The sequence below is a fragment of the Neoarius graeffei genome, chromosome 4 (genome assembly GCF_027579695.1).
Source record: "Neoarius graeffei isolate fNeoGra1 chromosome 4, fNeoGra1.pri, whole genome shotgun sequence".
Taxonomy (NCBI): Eukaryota; Metazoa; Chordata; class Actinopteri; order Siluriformes; family Ariidae; genus Neoarius; species Neoarius graeffei.
The window spans coordinates 102,283,600-102,299,848 of record NC_083572.1 but is presented as its reverse complement, the minus strand read 5'-3'; the positions used below and the strand labels follow the sequence as shown (position 1 = coordinate 102,299,848).

At 43.9% G+C, this 16,249-nt stretch overlaps 1 protein-coding gene across 1 annotated transcript; it reads left to right on the top strand.

Moving 5' to 3' along the window:
• Nucleotides 1-2,961: 2,961 nt before the first annotated feature.
• LOC132884639 (CMRF35-like molecule 6) lies at nucleotides 2,962-13,797 on the top strand. Its single transcript, XM_060918478.1, is given in 6 exon segments — nucleotides 2,962-3,067; nucleotides 11,933-12,277; nucleotides 12,563-12,662; nucleotides 12,932-13,047; nucleotides 13,365-13,420; nucleotides 13,552-13,797. Coding segments are annotated over 6 exon segments (969 nt in total).
• The last annotated feature ends 2,452 nt before the right edge of the window (nucleotides 13,798-16,249 follow it).

Below are 16,249 nucleotides of genomic sequence, written 5' to 3'. Positions count from 1 at the left end.
TTCACTGTGATTATTAGAAATGTAACTGAGCAGGACTCTGGTGAATACTGGTGTGGAGTTGAAGCAGCCTGGACATCTGATCATGGATACAAGGCTTATTTCACACAGATCTACTTGAGAGCTATTGGTGAGTTTGTAGAGACATGCAGACACATTATATTGACTATTATGACACTGTCAGTGCACATCCTAACCAAGACTAGCCTGTGATATCACGATAATCCCAGGACAAAAAAATGTTTTTGCTTCAGTACTCTTCCTGTGCTTTATCAGATGTACAAACAGGAGTCAGTATTTCTGAAGTTCCACACATCCAAAATGTATATGGTGTTGCATCTGTACCACTTTCAGTCATATACTTGATTTACTCACTTTGTCATTCATTATCTAACTACACTTTTCACTGCTGTAGGTCCTCATGTCCCAGTTTCAACCTCGAAACCAACACAACCTTCATCATCACCGCCATCGCCATCATTACCGCCATCATCACCGCCATCACCACCACCATCATCGCAATCGCCAACATCACCATCATCATCATCATCACCATCACCGCCACCACCGCCATCATCACCATTGCCATCATCGTCATCACCATCATCATCACCATCAAAACCTCTACTTCGCACAAATAAACACAAGTCCTTGCCTACACCAGCTTCTCCTCCACCAGGTTCTTCTCAGATCCCCCTCACCCCCATAGTCTAGCTATATGACTTTGATGAATCTGATCCCTTATGAATGATCAGCATGTAGGTTAAAGTGACTGACTGTCTGTTCCTCTTCCAGGATTTCCAGCTTCCACTGTGATCCCTTTGTCTGTAATTCTGCTGCTGTTTCTGATTGGAATCTCATTCTTCTTTGTGATTGTACAAAGAAGACACAAGATGCGAGGTACCCACATACAAACACAACACATTCTCTAATGTTTAACACATTCAGTTTTGTGTGACCTGTTCATGGTACAGCAGGTACTATTGCTGCATCACAGTTTCAGTGTCCAGTATTCAATCCTGGCCTTGGGTTACTCTTTTGAATGTCCCACTAAACAAAAACATGCTTGTCGGTGGATATGTGACGCCCTGTAATGGACTAGTGAAAAGCATTTACTGGAAATGAATGATTCATAACTGATTCCAAAATCTAACTAAATCCAAAATTAAAAATATGACAATTTATAACAATTACTGATGACATGTTAATTAAGCACTGTTCAGTTTTGGTGTTATTGGCAGGATGCTCCACAATATACTTTGAAACTTTCTCAAGTGCATCGCAGTAAGTGATCATCTCGGGCCAGTATTTAAACCAACATATGAGATTATTAAATGCATACAGTTAGAATATAAAAGTCTGAGACCATGCTGAAAATCCAGTTTAAAAAAATTGAAAATAAACAAAATTTTAGAATTTTGAAAATTCTAAAAGAATAAAGGAAATGTGCAACATCTAATATTGAGTTAAGTATTCAAGATGAGGCACAATTTCAATCACCACACTGGTGATGTTTATATGGAGCTTTATAACCAGTTAATCAGACTGATAACTCTGTTGAAATAAAGTACACAGAATGAGGCCGATCCCAGTGAATAAATCTGAGCAATAAGTTGAGTAATATATATTTTTTAATAATCCACAAGAAGTCCCTCTGCGTTCAATAATCACACTGTTTTTCTCAAACAAAAATAATTTAAACCTTATTCACAACATGCAGCATGATTAAAAAGGTGAACATATCAGACTCACATGTAGTCATTATAGAAACACTGACACTAAGCCTCACTCCATGCATGTACATTTCTTTGGATCGGCTTTCATATAGCAGGCAAATAAACACATTTTATACAGTGTCCAGGATAGGATCTAGAAACAGGTCATTTTTATGAGTGAATATTTGCATGCAAATATGGCTATTTGGGGCATTAAACAGATACAAGGACAGAAAGTGTCATTGTGTTACACCCCTAGTGTTCACAGATAGACAGCAAAGTTGTTATGCAGGAAACTGATCTAAGAACTTCAGATTATGTGAATATGTAATTGTGTTTTCCCAACGCAGCACCAGGAATTTTTACAATTCAGACAAAGTTCTGCTCTCTGATTATTAAAATTTTAACCATCCATGGTGAATACTGTAGTGTTGGGTTTAAATTATATCTTTCTTCCTCTGTGTCACACCTTGTGGTCTAGAGGGCAGTCGAGGCCTTCTGGCAGTAGATCAGTACACACTGACATGGAGTAATAAATATCCTCAGTAAAGTTAACACTGGAGCACTGAGAGGAAAAATAACTGTTAATAAATGTTAATATTAAACACTCGTCCACCTTCATATGATTGTTACACACTGAAAATAATAAGAGGCTCATTTTTGTGTCAGTAATGTGAAAGCATTTGCATTGCGATGATGTAGTTCACATATTTCAGACACAAACTTGCTGCACAGCTCTTTCTCACACGGGTACAAGAGGAAATGGGCGATACAACACTTTCTGGTTAAGACAGATCATTTACAGAGCAGGACAGAGACAGTAACAGTGTGTAACAGAACAGGAGCTTTAATATCTTTCTGAAGTGGAGTTGGTGTGGTGATCTGTGAGTGTGAACTCAGGATGAAGATCCTCCTCATCTTCACCCTCTGCCTGATCTCAGGTAAAGAAACGCACTTCAAAATAATCCTCACTATCAGCAGCAGTGTTACAGGAAGGAAGGTTTTGCTCAGATGGATGTTTGGTGTTTTGTTAGATGGAGGAGCTTCCAAGAAAGTAACAGGATATTCAGGAGGAGGAGTCCTTATCAAGTGCAAGTATGATACAGAATACACACCAAACCCAAAATATTTCTGTAAGGGTTCATGGGCACGCTGTTCTGACCAAATAAAGACAGGAGATAAAAACGAGTGGGTAAATTCAGGAAGATTCTCACTGTTTGATGACACCAAATCAGCAGAGTTCAGTGTGATGATCAGAGAGCTCACTGTACAGGACACTGGGACGTACCAATGTGCAGTTGATATACCTGCAGCAAAAGACATTTATACACAGGTGGAACTGAAGGTCAAGGAAGGTGAGTCTCCCACCACTGCCTTCTGTTTATATCCACAAAGCTTCAGTGTCATTAGCAAAGTACCAAGTCATCATACTTTATGAACCGAAATACTATCTAATAGTATAATTTTACTATATTTTTATTCTTTATGTTTTTGTTCAAACCTTTTTCCTGGCTGAGAAACCAATCATTTTTCAGTGCATTTTAACTTTATTTCCTGACTATATTTAAAATATCAAATTAAATTCGAACCAACCTACAAACTGCCTATAGAAGCTTTGCACCATCACGTGACCCAATAGCAACAGTATCTACGCTGGCATGACAGGGGGCACGCTTGTAGTGCTTCATTCAGACGAGTTAGTTGTTATTGATCAGTATGGGAAGGTTTTGCTGTGTTTTTGTATATGCAAACTGTTTTGAATGAAACAAAGAAATCAGATTTTTTTTTTAATTTACCAAAAGTAATTCATCATCGGGGGAAAAAGTAGAGAAGGGAAAAGTGGGGAAAAAACATTCAGCAGGACTCGGTGTTGAACGGAGAGATCAAAAACCCTCTGGCATGCTCACTTCATTTCCAGGAAGATAAGAATTTTAAAAAATCATTTCACAACTGCAGTGCGGTTCTCATTCTTATACAATGAAGTGAACATGAGCCTCAACACAGCAGCTCAGCACAGCTTCACCTTCACTGAGACTTAAAGTCCATTTACTTTTGGGGATCCTTCAGAGTGCGTTGTGCATGCACTTGGGACCTAGTCATTATGGGAAACACATGATACTTATTTGAGTGCAAGCAGCATGTGAAGTATTATCATTATTGCTGTCACAGTTGTTTCTAGCCATGTTTATGACTTTGCTTTCTGTGTCGTTTGTGTTTTATTTTTGTAAATATCACGCCTGCTAATAAACACTCTTCCTGCACTTAGACCCGTCTACTCCTGCATACCTGACAGAAGACTTCACAAAGTCTCTGTGAAAACCGCGGGCTGATTGCACTCAAATCAGCATCAGGTGTTTCCCATAATGACTGGGTCCCAAGCACAATGCACAATGCACTCTGAAGGATCCCCAAATGTAAATGCACTTTAAGTCCCGGTGAAGGTGAGGCTGTGCCGAGGCTCATGTTCACATCACTGTATAAGAATGAGTAGCGCACTGTAGTTGTGAAATTATTATTATTTTATATAATTCTTATCTTTCTGGAAATGAAGTGAACATACCAGAGGGTTTTTGACCTCTCCAAATGTTTTTTCCCTATTTTTTCCCTTCTACGTTTAGATATTTCTCTCGTTTTTCCCCTGATGATGAAGTACTTTTGGTGAATTAAAAAAATCTGATGTCTTTTTGTTTCGTTCAAAACAGTTTGCACATCCAAAAGCACAGCAAAACCTTCCCATACTGATCAATAACCACTACCTCGTCTGAATGAAACACTACAAGCGTGCCCCATCATGGCGGCGTAGTTACCGTTGCAATGGGGTCACGTGACGGTGCAAAGCCTCTAGTGAACTTTCCTTCACTGACTTCCTTGTATTTATTTCAGTTCATTCTTCATTTATCTTTGCAAGATTTTATTTTTATTAGCGTGTGTGTTTCTGAGCATGTTTTCTTGACTCATTATTTGTTTTGTTTGTTTTTTGTAACTTTTTGCTTCGACACTTCATTCGTTTCTGATTGCCCTGTACTCTTCAGTTTGCCTGACATTTCACTCCTGCCTCTTTATGACCATCTGATTTCAATTGTCTCATTGTGACCTACCCTTTAATAACTTTTCAGACAAATTGAATCATGTGCATCATCAGGAATTTGCCCATGAGAGATCATCTTGAAAGAAAAATGTTTTTTTTTCACTTGAACTCCACCATAAAATTTTAATAGTTATTTACAGTTTTATTTAATTGAGCAGGATTTGAACTTGTTTTGAACAGGGGACTTGGTCTCTAGAGAAGTGAGAGCATATGCAGGGGGAGGAATCAACATCAAGTGTAGATATGAGGATGAATATAAAGACAAAGCAAAATCTTTAAGAACGGAGCTGATCAGCAGTGTTTTAATCAAATAACAACAAAACTAAACAGTGAATGGTCACATGATGGCAGATTCTCAATTCATGACAACAGAAGTTCAGGATTCTTCAGTGTGTTTATCAGAGAGCTGATTACAGAGTACACTGGAACATACAGCGGTCTCAAAAGTAGCCGGTCACCGGCGGCAAATCGCCAGCTATGGCTTGTTATGCCGCCGGCTATTGTCAGTCGAGTCACAAAATTTAATATTAAATATTTCTGACAGCAAAAAAAGTTGTGAACGTAAATTACATCAACTATGTCATGTATGTCCGTTGCCGCGTCAACTGTGTTTACATCCTCGACACGAGTGCAGCCATTACTGCCGCCTGTGTTGCCAGATTGCGCGTTTTCCCGCCAAAATTGGGCGGTTTTAAGTGCATTTTGGCGGGTTTTGAACATATTTTAGGCTGTAAAACGTCAGCAGTATCTGGCAACATATTTTTTTTCTTAATACAAGAAATTAATGGATGCCAACGTTTTTGCCAAAATGGTATTTTATTTTCCATTGTTTAGGCAGCTTCAGCATCATACTGTGAGATTCTGTTCAAATTGTTTTTTTCTTCTATGAAGCCTGAGCCATTTATTTTATTAGTTTATAATTATTGTTTAATTTAGTCTTCAGGAGAGACTGCCTGCACACAGCACTAGTATTAATAGTTTTTTTTTCTTACATGAAAGCTGAGGCATTTATATTATATTTTAAGGTAACTTCATGTTGTGCTGTGAGGTTCTATGCACTTTAACTTTTGAACCAACAGGCATTTGGATAAGTAAAGCCTATTTTTCTGCATTTTTGTAGTCCTGGTAATCTTTTATATTGGTAAAGTTGTTTATAGGACCATTTCTCAGTGTCTGTTTTTTTAATCAATAGTTTTTCAGTAATAACTTAATATTTAACATATCACTCAATTTTAAACAACCCCCGCGCCTCCCGCATAGTCTCCAAAATTTCTGTGGGAAACACTGGCATGCGTAACAACGCTAATCAAGCTTAAGCTAGACGACCCGCCTCAAATACCCGTCCCGGGTAAATGTTATCCCAATTTTAGATGGCCTGTTCCAAACCATCCCACCCCATGAAAAATTCGTACATGCATATCTCTCTCTCTCTCTCTCTCTATATATATATATATATATATATATATATCAGTGGCGGCTGGTAGTCTTTCAAACAGGGGAGGCTGGTCGGTTACGATATTTCCAGATTTTAAAAGAAAAAACACATCAATTTTGCCCATACTCTTGCCTCTGATCTGGCTGATTGTTGGCAGCGTCACAAACTGTGAAATAACAGGTTCTTTTGGCCCATTAGCCTACTGTCCAATATACATGATGGTGGTGTTCGGGGGGGTATATTGTCACATTTTATATTTTAAAATTGTAGCATGTTGTTTAAAAATTGATCATTATTGAAAGCAGCTCTTTGTCAGGAACCTCAGCAGTAGAGCTGGGTGCCACACATTTCATTCAATGACACTTTCCCTATATTTTACTTATTTTGACTGAGAAATGTTTTATTGAGAATTTTGATAACCCTTCACTTTTAATCCAGGTCTGTAGTGTAAAATGTTCTTGGCTGTGTTTTTGTTTAAAAATCTCGTCTCGTCTCGTCTCGTCTCGTCTTCTTCCGCTTTATCCGGGACCGGGTCGCGGAGGCAGCAGTCTAAGCAGGGAAGCCCAAACTTCCCTTTCCCCAGACACCTCGGCCAGCTCCTCGGGAAGAACACCGAGGCGTTCCCAGGCCAGCCGAGAGACATAGTCCCTCCAGCGTGTCCTGGGTCTTCCCCGGGGCCTCCTCCCGGGGGGACATGCCTGGAACACCTCCCCAGGGAGGCGTCCAGGAGGCATCCGAAAAAGATGCCCGAGCCACCTCAGCTGATTCCTCTCGATGTGGAGGAGCAGCGGCTCTACTCCGAGCTCCTCCCGAGTGACTGTGCTTCTCACCCTATCTCTAAGGGAGTGCCCAGCCACCCTGCGAAGGAAACTCATTTCGGCCGCTTGTATCCGCGATCTTGTCCTTTCGGTCATTACCCAAAGCTCATGACCATAGGTGAGAGTCGGAACGTAGATCGACCGGTAAATTGAGAGCTTCGCCTTTTGGCTCAGCTCCTTCTTCACCACAACGGACCGGTAAAGCGACCGCATCACTGCGGAGGCTGCACCGATCCGCCTGTCGATCTCACGCTCCATCCTTCCCTCACTCGTGAACAAGATCCCGAGATACTTAAACTCCTCCACTTGAGGCAGAACTTCTCCACCAACCTGGAGAGGGCAAGCCACCCTTTTCCGGTCGAGAACCATGGCCTCGGACTTGGAGGTGCTGATTCTCATCCCAGCCGCTTCACACTCGACTGCAAACCGCCCCAGTGCATGCTGAAGGTCCTGGTTTGAAGAAGCCAACAGGACAACATCATCCGCAAAAAGCAGAGATGAAATCCTGTGGTTCCCAAACAGGATTCCTTCTGGCCCCTGGCTGCGCCTAGAAATTCTGTCCATAAAAATTATGAACAGAACCGGTGACAAAGGGCAGCCCTGCCGGAGTCCAACATGCACTGGGAACAGGTCTGACTTACTGCCGGCAATGCGAACCAGACTCCTGCTCCGTTCGTACAGGGACCGGACAGCCCTTAGCAAAGAGCCCCGAACCCCATACTCCCGAAGCACCCCCCACAGAATACTACGGGGGACACGGTCGAATGCCTTCTCCAGATCCACAAAACACATGTGGACTGGTTGGGCAAACTCCCATGAACCCTCGAGCACCCTATGAAGGGTATAGAGCTGGTCCAGTGTTCCGCGACCAGGACGAAAACCGCATTGTTCCTCCTGGATCCGAGGTTCGACTATTGGTCGAATTCTCCTCTCCAGTACCCTGGAGTAAACCTTCCCTGGGAGGCTGAGAAGTGTGATTCCCCTATAATTGGGGCACACTCTCCGGTCCCCTTTCTTAAAAAGAGGGACCACCACCCCAGTCTGCCACTCCAGAGGCACTGTCCCCGACCGCCACGCGATGTTGCAGAGGCGTGTCAACCAAGACAGCCCCACAACATCCAGAGACTTGAGATACTCAGGGCGGATCTCATCCACCCCCGGTGCCTTGCCACCGAGGAGCTTGCAAACCACCTCAGTGACTTCGGCTTGGGTAATGGACGAGTCCACCTCTGAGTCATCAGCCTCAGTCTCCTCAGTGGAAGACATGACGGTGGGATTGAGGAGATCCTCAAAGTATTCCTTCCACCGCCCGACAATGTCCCCAGTCGAGGTCAACAGCTCCCCACCCGCACTGTAAACAGTGTTGGCAGAGTACTGCTTCCCCCTCCTGAGGCGCCGGACGGTTTGCCAGAATTTCTTCGAGGCCGACCGATAGTCCTTCTCCATGGCCTCCCCGAACTCCTCCCAGTTCCGAGTTTTTGCATCCGCAACTGCCCGAGCTGCAGCACGCCTGGCCTGCCGATACCCGTCAGCTGCCTCGGGAGTCGTGGAGGTTAACATGGCCCGATAGGACTCCTTCTTCAGCTTGACGGCATCCCTTACTTCTGGTGTCCACCACCGGGTTCGGGGATTGCCGCCACGACAGGCACCGGAGACCTTGCGGCCACAGCTCCGAACAGCTGCGTCCACAATGGAGGTAGAGAACATGGTCCACTCAGACTCAATGTCCCCCGCCTCCCTCGGAAGCTGGGAAAAGCTCTCCCGGAGGTGGGAGTTAAAGACCTCCCTGACAGAGTGCTCGGCCAGACGTTCCCAGCAGACCCTCACCATACGTTTGGGCCTGCCAGGTCTGTCCAGCTTCCTCCTCCGCCAGCGGATCCAACTCACCACCAGGTGGTGATCAGTTGACAGCTCAGCCCCTCTCTTCACCCGAGTGTCCAAGACATTTTACCCCCTCCTTGAACTGCCACCTTATTGTGGTGGAGGGGTTTGTGTGCTTGAATGATCCTAGGAGCTATGTTGTCGGGGGCATTATGCCCCTGTCAGGGTTTCCCAAGGCAGACAGGTCCTAGGTGACAGGCCAGACTAAGAGCAGTTCACCAAAACCCCTATGGAGAAAAATCCGAGGACCGTGACGTTGCCCGGGATGACGCAGCCGGGGCCCCACCCTGGAGCCAGGCCCGGGGTTGGGGCTCGTATGCGAGCGCTTGGTGGCCGGGCCTTTGCCCATGGGGCCTGGCCGGGCTCAGCCCGAAGAGGTGACGTGGGCCCGACCTCCTGTGGGTTCACCACCCACAGAGGTAGCAGTAGGGGACTGGTGCAATGTGGATTGGGTGGCAGTCGAAGGCAGGGGCCTCGACGACCTGATCCCCGGACACAGCGGCTGGCTGTTGGGACATGGAATGTCACTTGTTTAAAAATGTTTTCCAAATTGTAGCTGTGTTTAATTCATATCCAGAAAAATATATATTCCAATATAATATACTCAGCATAAACATTTTAAATAGATTCTATATTTTTGGTCCATCCATGACATATTACTAAAGTAGCCTATTTACTGTTGTTGATGTGGGTCACTTGCTGTTAGCCAATTCACTTTCTCGTACCAGGAGAGCTGAAAGGAACGAGTATTATTCCCTACCTTTTTCACCAAGTCAATTTGAGGCGTTGGTCTATCCTGCTCTTTAATTTTAATTTTTTCCTCGAAAGGAAGACTGGCAAATGGCTTCGCCAAAATTAAATCAGCAATGCTTGGCATCCGTGCGCAGCTTTCTTGCTAGCTGACTAGCCCCCTCAAGTTCAAGTTCAGTCACTCAAATAAACGAAATTTCTGGAACTAAGATAGCAAACTTGACAACACTATATTTACACTTTATTTACAATGAAAATATATACAAACTAAAAAAGCTGGTAGAAACCATATGTAATGAATGAAATCGAAATGTAAGCTGATCTCTTACAATACAGCACTTGCGAATCCGCATGGGACTGAACTGATGTTGCCAGATACTGCTGACGTTATCCAGCCCAAAATATGTTCAAAACCTGCCAATATGCACTTAAAACCGCTCAATTGAGCGGGAAACCCCCAATCTGGCAACACTGTACCGCTGCCTGTCTATAGTTGAAACGAGCTGTCAATCAAAGAAAATATCCGGCTGCTTTCACCAATCACCAGTCTCCTCGCGGAAACTGCCATGTCCCTCCCATGTGAGACTCGGAGTCCGTGGGCGGGCGTTTTCGCAGTATTTGTCCAATAACCGTCTTGCATTTTGAGATTGAAAGCGCAGAGCTCCCAATGCCATTGAAGCCCACTGAGGCTGCACTGCATCACGCTGTCACGAGGGGGAGAAACTCACGCGCACATTAAAGTTATAAGGGCATTTTTAGAGGAGGCTGAGCCTCCCTCGTTGTCTTAGAGCAATCACCCGTGATCTCATCTCATTAACTCTAGCCGCTTTATCCTTCTACAGGGTCGCAGGCAAGCTGGAGCCTATCCCAGCTGACTACGGGCGAAAGGCGTGGTACACCCTGGACAAGTCGCCAGGTCATCACAGGGCTGACACATAGACACAGACAACCATTCACACTCACATTCACACCTACGGTCAATTTAGAGTCACCAGTTAACCTAACCTGCATGTCTTTGGATTGTGGGGGAAACCGGAGCACCCGGAGGAAACCCACGCGGACACGGGGAGAACATGCAAACTCCACACAGAAAGGCCCTCGCCGGCCCCGGGGCTCGAACCCAGGACCTTCTTGCTGTGAGGCGACAGCGCTAACCACTACACCACTGTGCCGCCATCGCCCGTGATATATATATATATATATATATATATATATATATATATATCCCTGCACGCTTTGCGTGCATTATATCTGCCGCTGGCAGACATTTTACCATTTTGCACCCTGCTGTAAATTATTCGTACCCTGCTATTCTCCCAAACTTTGAAGCCCCTGAACATACCGTATTCGTGTGCTGTTGTTGTGTCTAATGAAATATGCCACTTTTCCACTACAAACCCGGCTGAGTCGGGCTGAGCCGTGCCGTGCTGAGTCAAGCTGAGCAGGGCTGTTGGAGTTGCATTTCGACTACAACCGCACTGAACCGTGCTGGCTGGAAGTGGGTGGACACATTGGGTGGAGTTAGCGAAAGTGGGTGGACGTCACGTGATGTCGTTAAGCAGCGCAAACAGTGACATCAGTGAGCTTTTAAGCGGTAGTCTCACGACCCGAATAGTAAACAATAAACATGGACATGGAGTCGTTAGTGTTGCTGGTCTTGGTTCTGTGGCTTGTTGTCACCGACAACGGCAACAGATACTGGCAAGAGCGTATAGATGAGGCGAGGCGCATAAGGCTTCAGAAATTCTCGTAATTCGTAATTCTTCTTCTTCCGGGTTTGCGGTGTTTACAGATCCCAGCGTGCTCGCGGGGCGTGTGTGGGCGTGTGAGGACACTCCTCCTCACCAATCAGTGCACAGGGGAGTGTCTGCTCACGCCCCCAGCCTCACTCGGCTCGTTTTGGCTCGCTTCAGCCCCACTCCAAAACGGTGCGAGTTTTAGGGGCTAAGCAGGGCTGAAGCGAGCTGAGTCATGCTGTTTTTTGGTAGTCGAAACGCGAGCTGTGTCGGGCTGAAGTGAGCTGAAGCGAGCTGAAGTGAGCTGAAAAAGGGTAGTGGAAAAGGGCCAATAGAGACCTACACTGTAGTGAAGCTGAATGTAAGAGAAGGTGTGCAGCTATAATTGTGTGTTTTAGCAGAAGAAACATGCTGTGATTATATTTATATGTAAATTTACTGTCTATGTGTTGTTAATCAGAGCTAATACACACATACGCATCTAAACTGATCAGATTGGTTGTGATTTGCAGATCTGTCCTATGAGAAGTCCATCAGTAAGACTGTTCATGTCGGAGGAGATTTGAACATCAGCTGTAAATACCCAGGATCCCTCAGGAGTGACCCCAAGTTCCTCTGCAAGATGACGCTGCAACAAGCTGCTTGTTTTTATAAAGAATCTGTTAAAGAAAGTAGAAAGTATGTAAATGAGGGGAAATTCTTCCTGTATGATGACAGAGCAAAACAAATCTTCACTGTGATTATTAGAAATGTAACTGAGCAGGACTCTGGTGAATACTGGTGTGGAGTTGAAGCAGCCTGGACATCTGATCATGGATACAAGGTTTATTTCACACAGATCAACCTGAGAGTGACTGGTGAGTTTGTAGAGACATGCAGACACATTATATTGACTATTATGACACTGTCAGTGCACATCCTAACCAAGACTAGCCTGTGATATCACGATAATCCCAGGACAAAAAAATGCTTTTGCTTCAGTACTCTTCCTGTGCTTTATCAGATGTACAAACAGCAGTCAGTATTTCTGAAGTTCCACACATCCAAAATGTATATGGTGTTGCATCTGTACCACTTTCAGTCATATACTTGATTTACTCCCTTTGTCATTCATTATCTAACTACACTTTTCACTGCTGTAGGTCCTCGTGTCCCAGTTTCAACCTCGAAACCAACACAACCTTCATCATCACCACCATCGCCATCATTACCACCGTCATCACCATCACCACCACCATCATCGCAATTGCCAACATCACCATCATCATCATCATCGCCACCACCACCGCCATCATCACCATTGCCATCATCATCATCACCATCATCATCACCACCATCACCATCAAAACCTCCACTTCGCACAAATAAACACAAGTCCTGGCCTACACCAGCTTCTCCTCCACCAGGTTCTGCTCAGATCTCCATCACCCCCATAGTCTAGCTACATGACTTTGATGAATCTGATCCCTTATGATTGATCAGCATGTAGGTTAAAGTAACTGATTGTCTGTTTCCCTTCCAGGATTTCCAGCTTCCACTGTGATCCTTTTGTCTGTAATTCTGCTGCTGTTTCTGATTGGAATCTCATTCTTCTTTGTGATTGTACAAAGAAGACACAAGATGCGAGGTACCCACATACAAACACAACACATTCTCTAATGTTTAACACATTTAGTTTTGTGTGACCTGTTCATGGTACAGCAGGTACTATTGCTGCATCACAGTTTCAGTGTCCAGTATTCAATCCTGGCCTTGGGTTACTCTTTTGAATGTCCCACTAAACAAAAACATGCTTGTCGGTGGATATGTGACGCCCTGTAATGGACTAGTGTAAAGCATTTACTGGAAATTAATGATTCATAACTGATTCCAAAATCTAATTAAATCCCAAAATTTAAAATGACAGTTTATAACAATTACTGATGACTTGACTGCTGTTTTCAGCAGGTAGAGCTGCTCCTGGCAGGAGTTCTATCGAAAGTTCAGGAAACGACCATGGGGTAAGTGTGTGTGTGTGTGTGTGTTTTTGTATGTGTGTGTGTGTGCGCGCACGTGTAAGTACCAAAGCTTATTGTCTATTGCAAAAAAAAGTATGAAAACATTTATATTTTTTGTTTCCCTTTGCTCCCAGGTTCCTCTTGCTGTCTGTGAGTTTGAGGAGATGAAAGACACCAGATGACTTTCTGCCTCAGACGCCGGAACTTCCACAGTTTACTCTACTGCTCAGCTACCAACAATTTCCTCTGATCCTCAAACTATTGATACAAACACAGAGTTACCCACAAGCCCCTGTGATTCTGCTGTTTATTCTACTGCTCAATTACCCACAATCCCCTCTGATCAGGACATCCACTCTACAGCTCAGTTACCCACATGAGATAGGAAAGCCTATCTCGGCAGCACTGGACATGAGGCAGGAATACAACCTCTGAGGAACACCAGCCCATCGTAGTCTCTGGAATTTTCTATAATTTTACAATAAGTTCAGATTGTAGATTTTCAAAAATGATCACAGTTTGTGACTATATTCATCTTTATATTTTATCCATTTTGAATAGCTATATGTATGTGTTGTATGTATGGAGTGCTGTATGTATTGTCTGTGTGGACTATGGTATGTTTTGCAAGAAATGCAGTATGTATTATATGAATCGAAAATGCATTTTACTGAATATAAGAGTATGATTTTAAGTTGTATCTTTACAGATCGTGAGTGCTAGAAGAAAGATACTAGTAAAGACATTCATCTTAGCCTATCAGCCTGACTTGCTCACTTCCTTTCTTATTTTTCGCGTGATTGCCACCATCTTGCTTTCTCTGATAGTGACTACACCATAGACATATAAACATAGACACCGCATTGAGCTGGGTGGCCCATTGCTGGGATACGTCAGAGTGTCCACCATATTGGATGTGGCAAGTCTTCCCCGTAAACCAGTGCAAGTAAATGGACTGAACTTCATAAAGCCCCTTTCTACAATAATATTTAACTCGATGCCTTTTATTCACCCATTAACACACACACACGTATATATTTGGGAAACAAACAGGCATCAAAACAACACATATAACTTTTAATGTGATGGTTATAAATAGTGTGCGAAATACCCTGTACACTGCAAACTAGCAACAGATACGCGATAGATAGCTCAGGTAAGCTAATCAGTCAGCATACCGTAGCAAGCTACCAAAACCTGAGGCCAAAATAACCAACCTACAAGACTCATCTCATCTCATTATCTCTAGCCGCTTTATCCTTCTACAGGGTCGCAGGCAAGCTGGAGCCTATCCCAGCTGACTACGGGCGAAAGGCGGGGTACACCCTGGACAAGTCGCCAGGTCATCACAGGGCTGACACATAGACACAGACAACCATTCACACTCACGGTCAATTTAGAGTCACCAGTTAACCTAACCTGCATGTCTTTGGACTGTGGGGGAAACCGGAGCACCCGGAGGAAACCCACGCGGACACGGGGAGAACATGCAAACTCCACACAGAAAGGCCCTCGCCGGCCCCGGGGCTCGAACCCAGGACCTTCTTGCTGTGAGGCGACAGCGCTAACCACTACACCACCGTGCTGCCCAACCTACAAGACTGAATATGATAAATGATGGAAATAGTGGAAAAACTGGAAATAGTGAATGAAAATAAAAATTTACTGTTTTATTTATTGAGTCACCACACAGACCTACTCTCGTTGAATAAAGTGAGCTGAATGACCGCCAAACTGAGTTTGGCCAGGTTCTAACATCATACCAAAACAAAATACATCACTGATTCCTTCACATTCAGAAAGGCTAAAAACATTCATCATGCGTTCAAAAACGTTCATCATAGTGTGGCACTGTATTATCTAATTCTCACTGCTTATAACTATACACCTACCCGGTGGAGATGAGCTGGGAAACTGAAGACTGAAGGACCAGCTCCCTCTCTGATCCTGACTGTCTGACCTGTTCTGTCAAAATCCTCCATCCTGAAGTGTTCACTGCAGAGCATGGATGACGGAGTAGCAGAAAACCCTTCCCGTCGCACAGCTGTCTCCCACTCTTTTTTTCATGGCTTTATTTTTGGGAAACCTACATAGTATGTGAAAAGTTAGCTAAGCAACTAACAACAATCAGCGTAGTTACGAAGGAAATACTTCGTTGTTTGGAGACAGGTTTCACCGAGCGGCTATTATGCGCGAGACTTCATATTAGCCACAAAGTCAGAAAAATCTGTTCGTAAAATTACATTATAATGACCAAATACAATGAAAAGTATTTTTCCAGTCTCACCTGTGAAAGGTAATCCCATGAGATTTCGTTTGGACGGTAAACCTGTTGGTACAGTTAAACGCAGCACGTGGATGAGGCATCTTTATTCTCGGCTACTGTCTAGACGTTATACCAGAGACGGTTGAAGAATCTCCACTTTGCCACATCCAATATGGCGGCGAGGATGACATATAATTCTAGGCAGAAGGCGGCGTCTATGTTTATATGTCTATGGACTACACTCATTATTACTGCTCTGCACACTGATCTCAGCCATCCTCATGCTCTCTGTCGCAGTAAAGACACTGATTCAGTCATGGATTCTTTATCAGCTAAAGGAGCACGGTGTATTTTTACCATTTAGAATGATTGTTTTTTTTAATGTCGCGTTAATTAAGCACTGTTCAGTTTTGATGTTTTTGGCAGGATGTTCCACAATAAACTTTCTCAAGTGCATCGCAGTAAGTGATCATCTCGGGCCAGTATTTAAACCAACATATGAGATTATTAAATGCAGACAGTTAGAATATAAAAGTCTGAGACCATGCTGAAAATCCAGTTTAAAA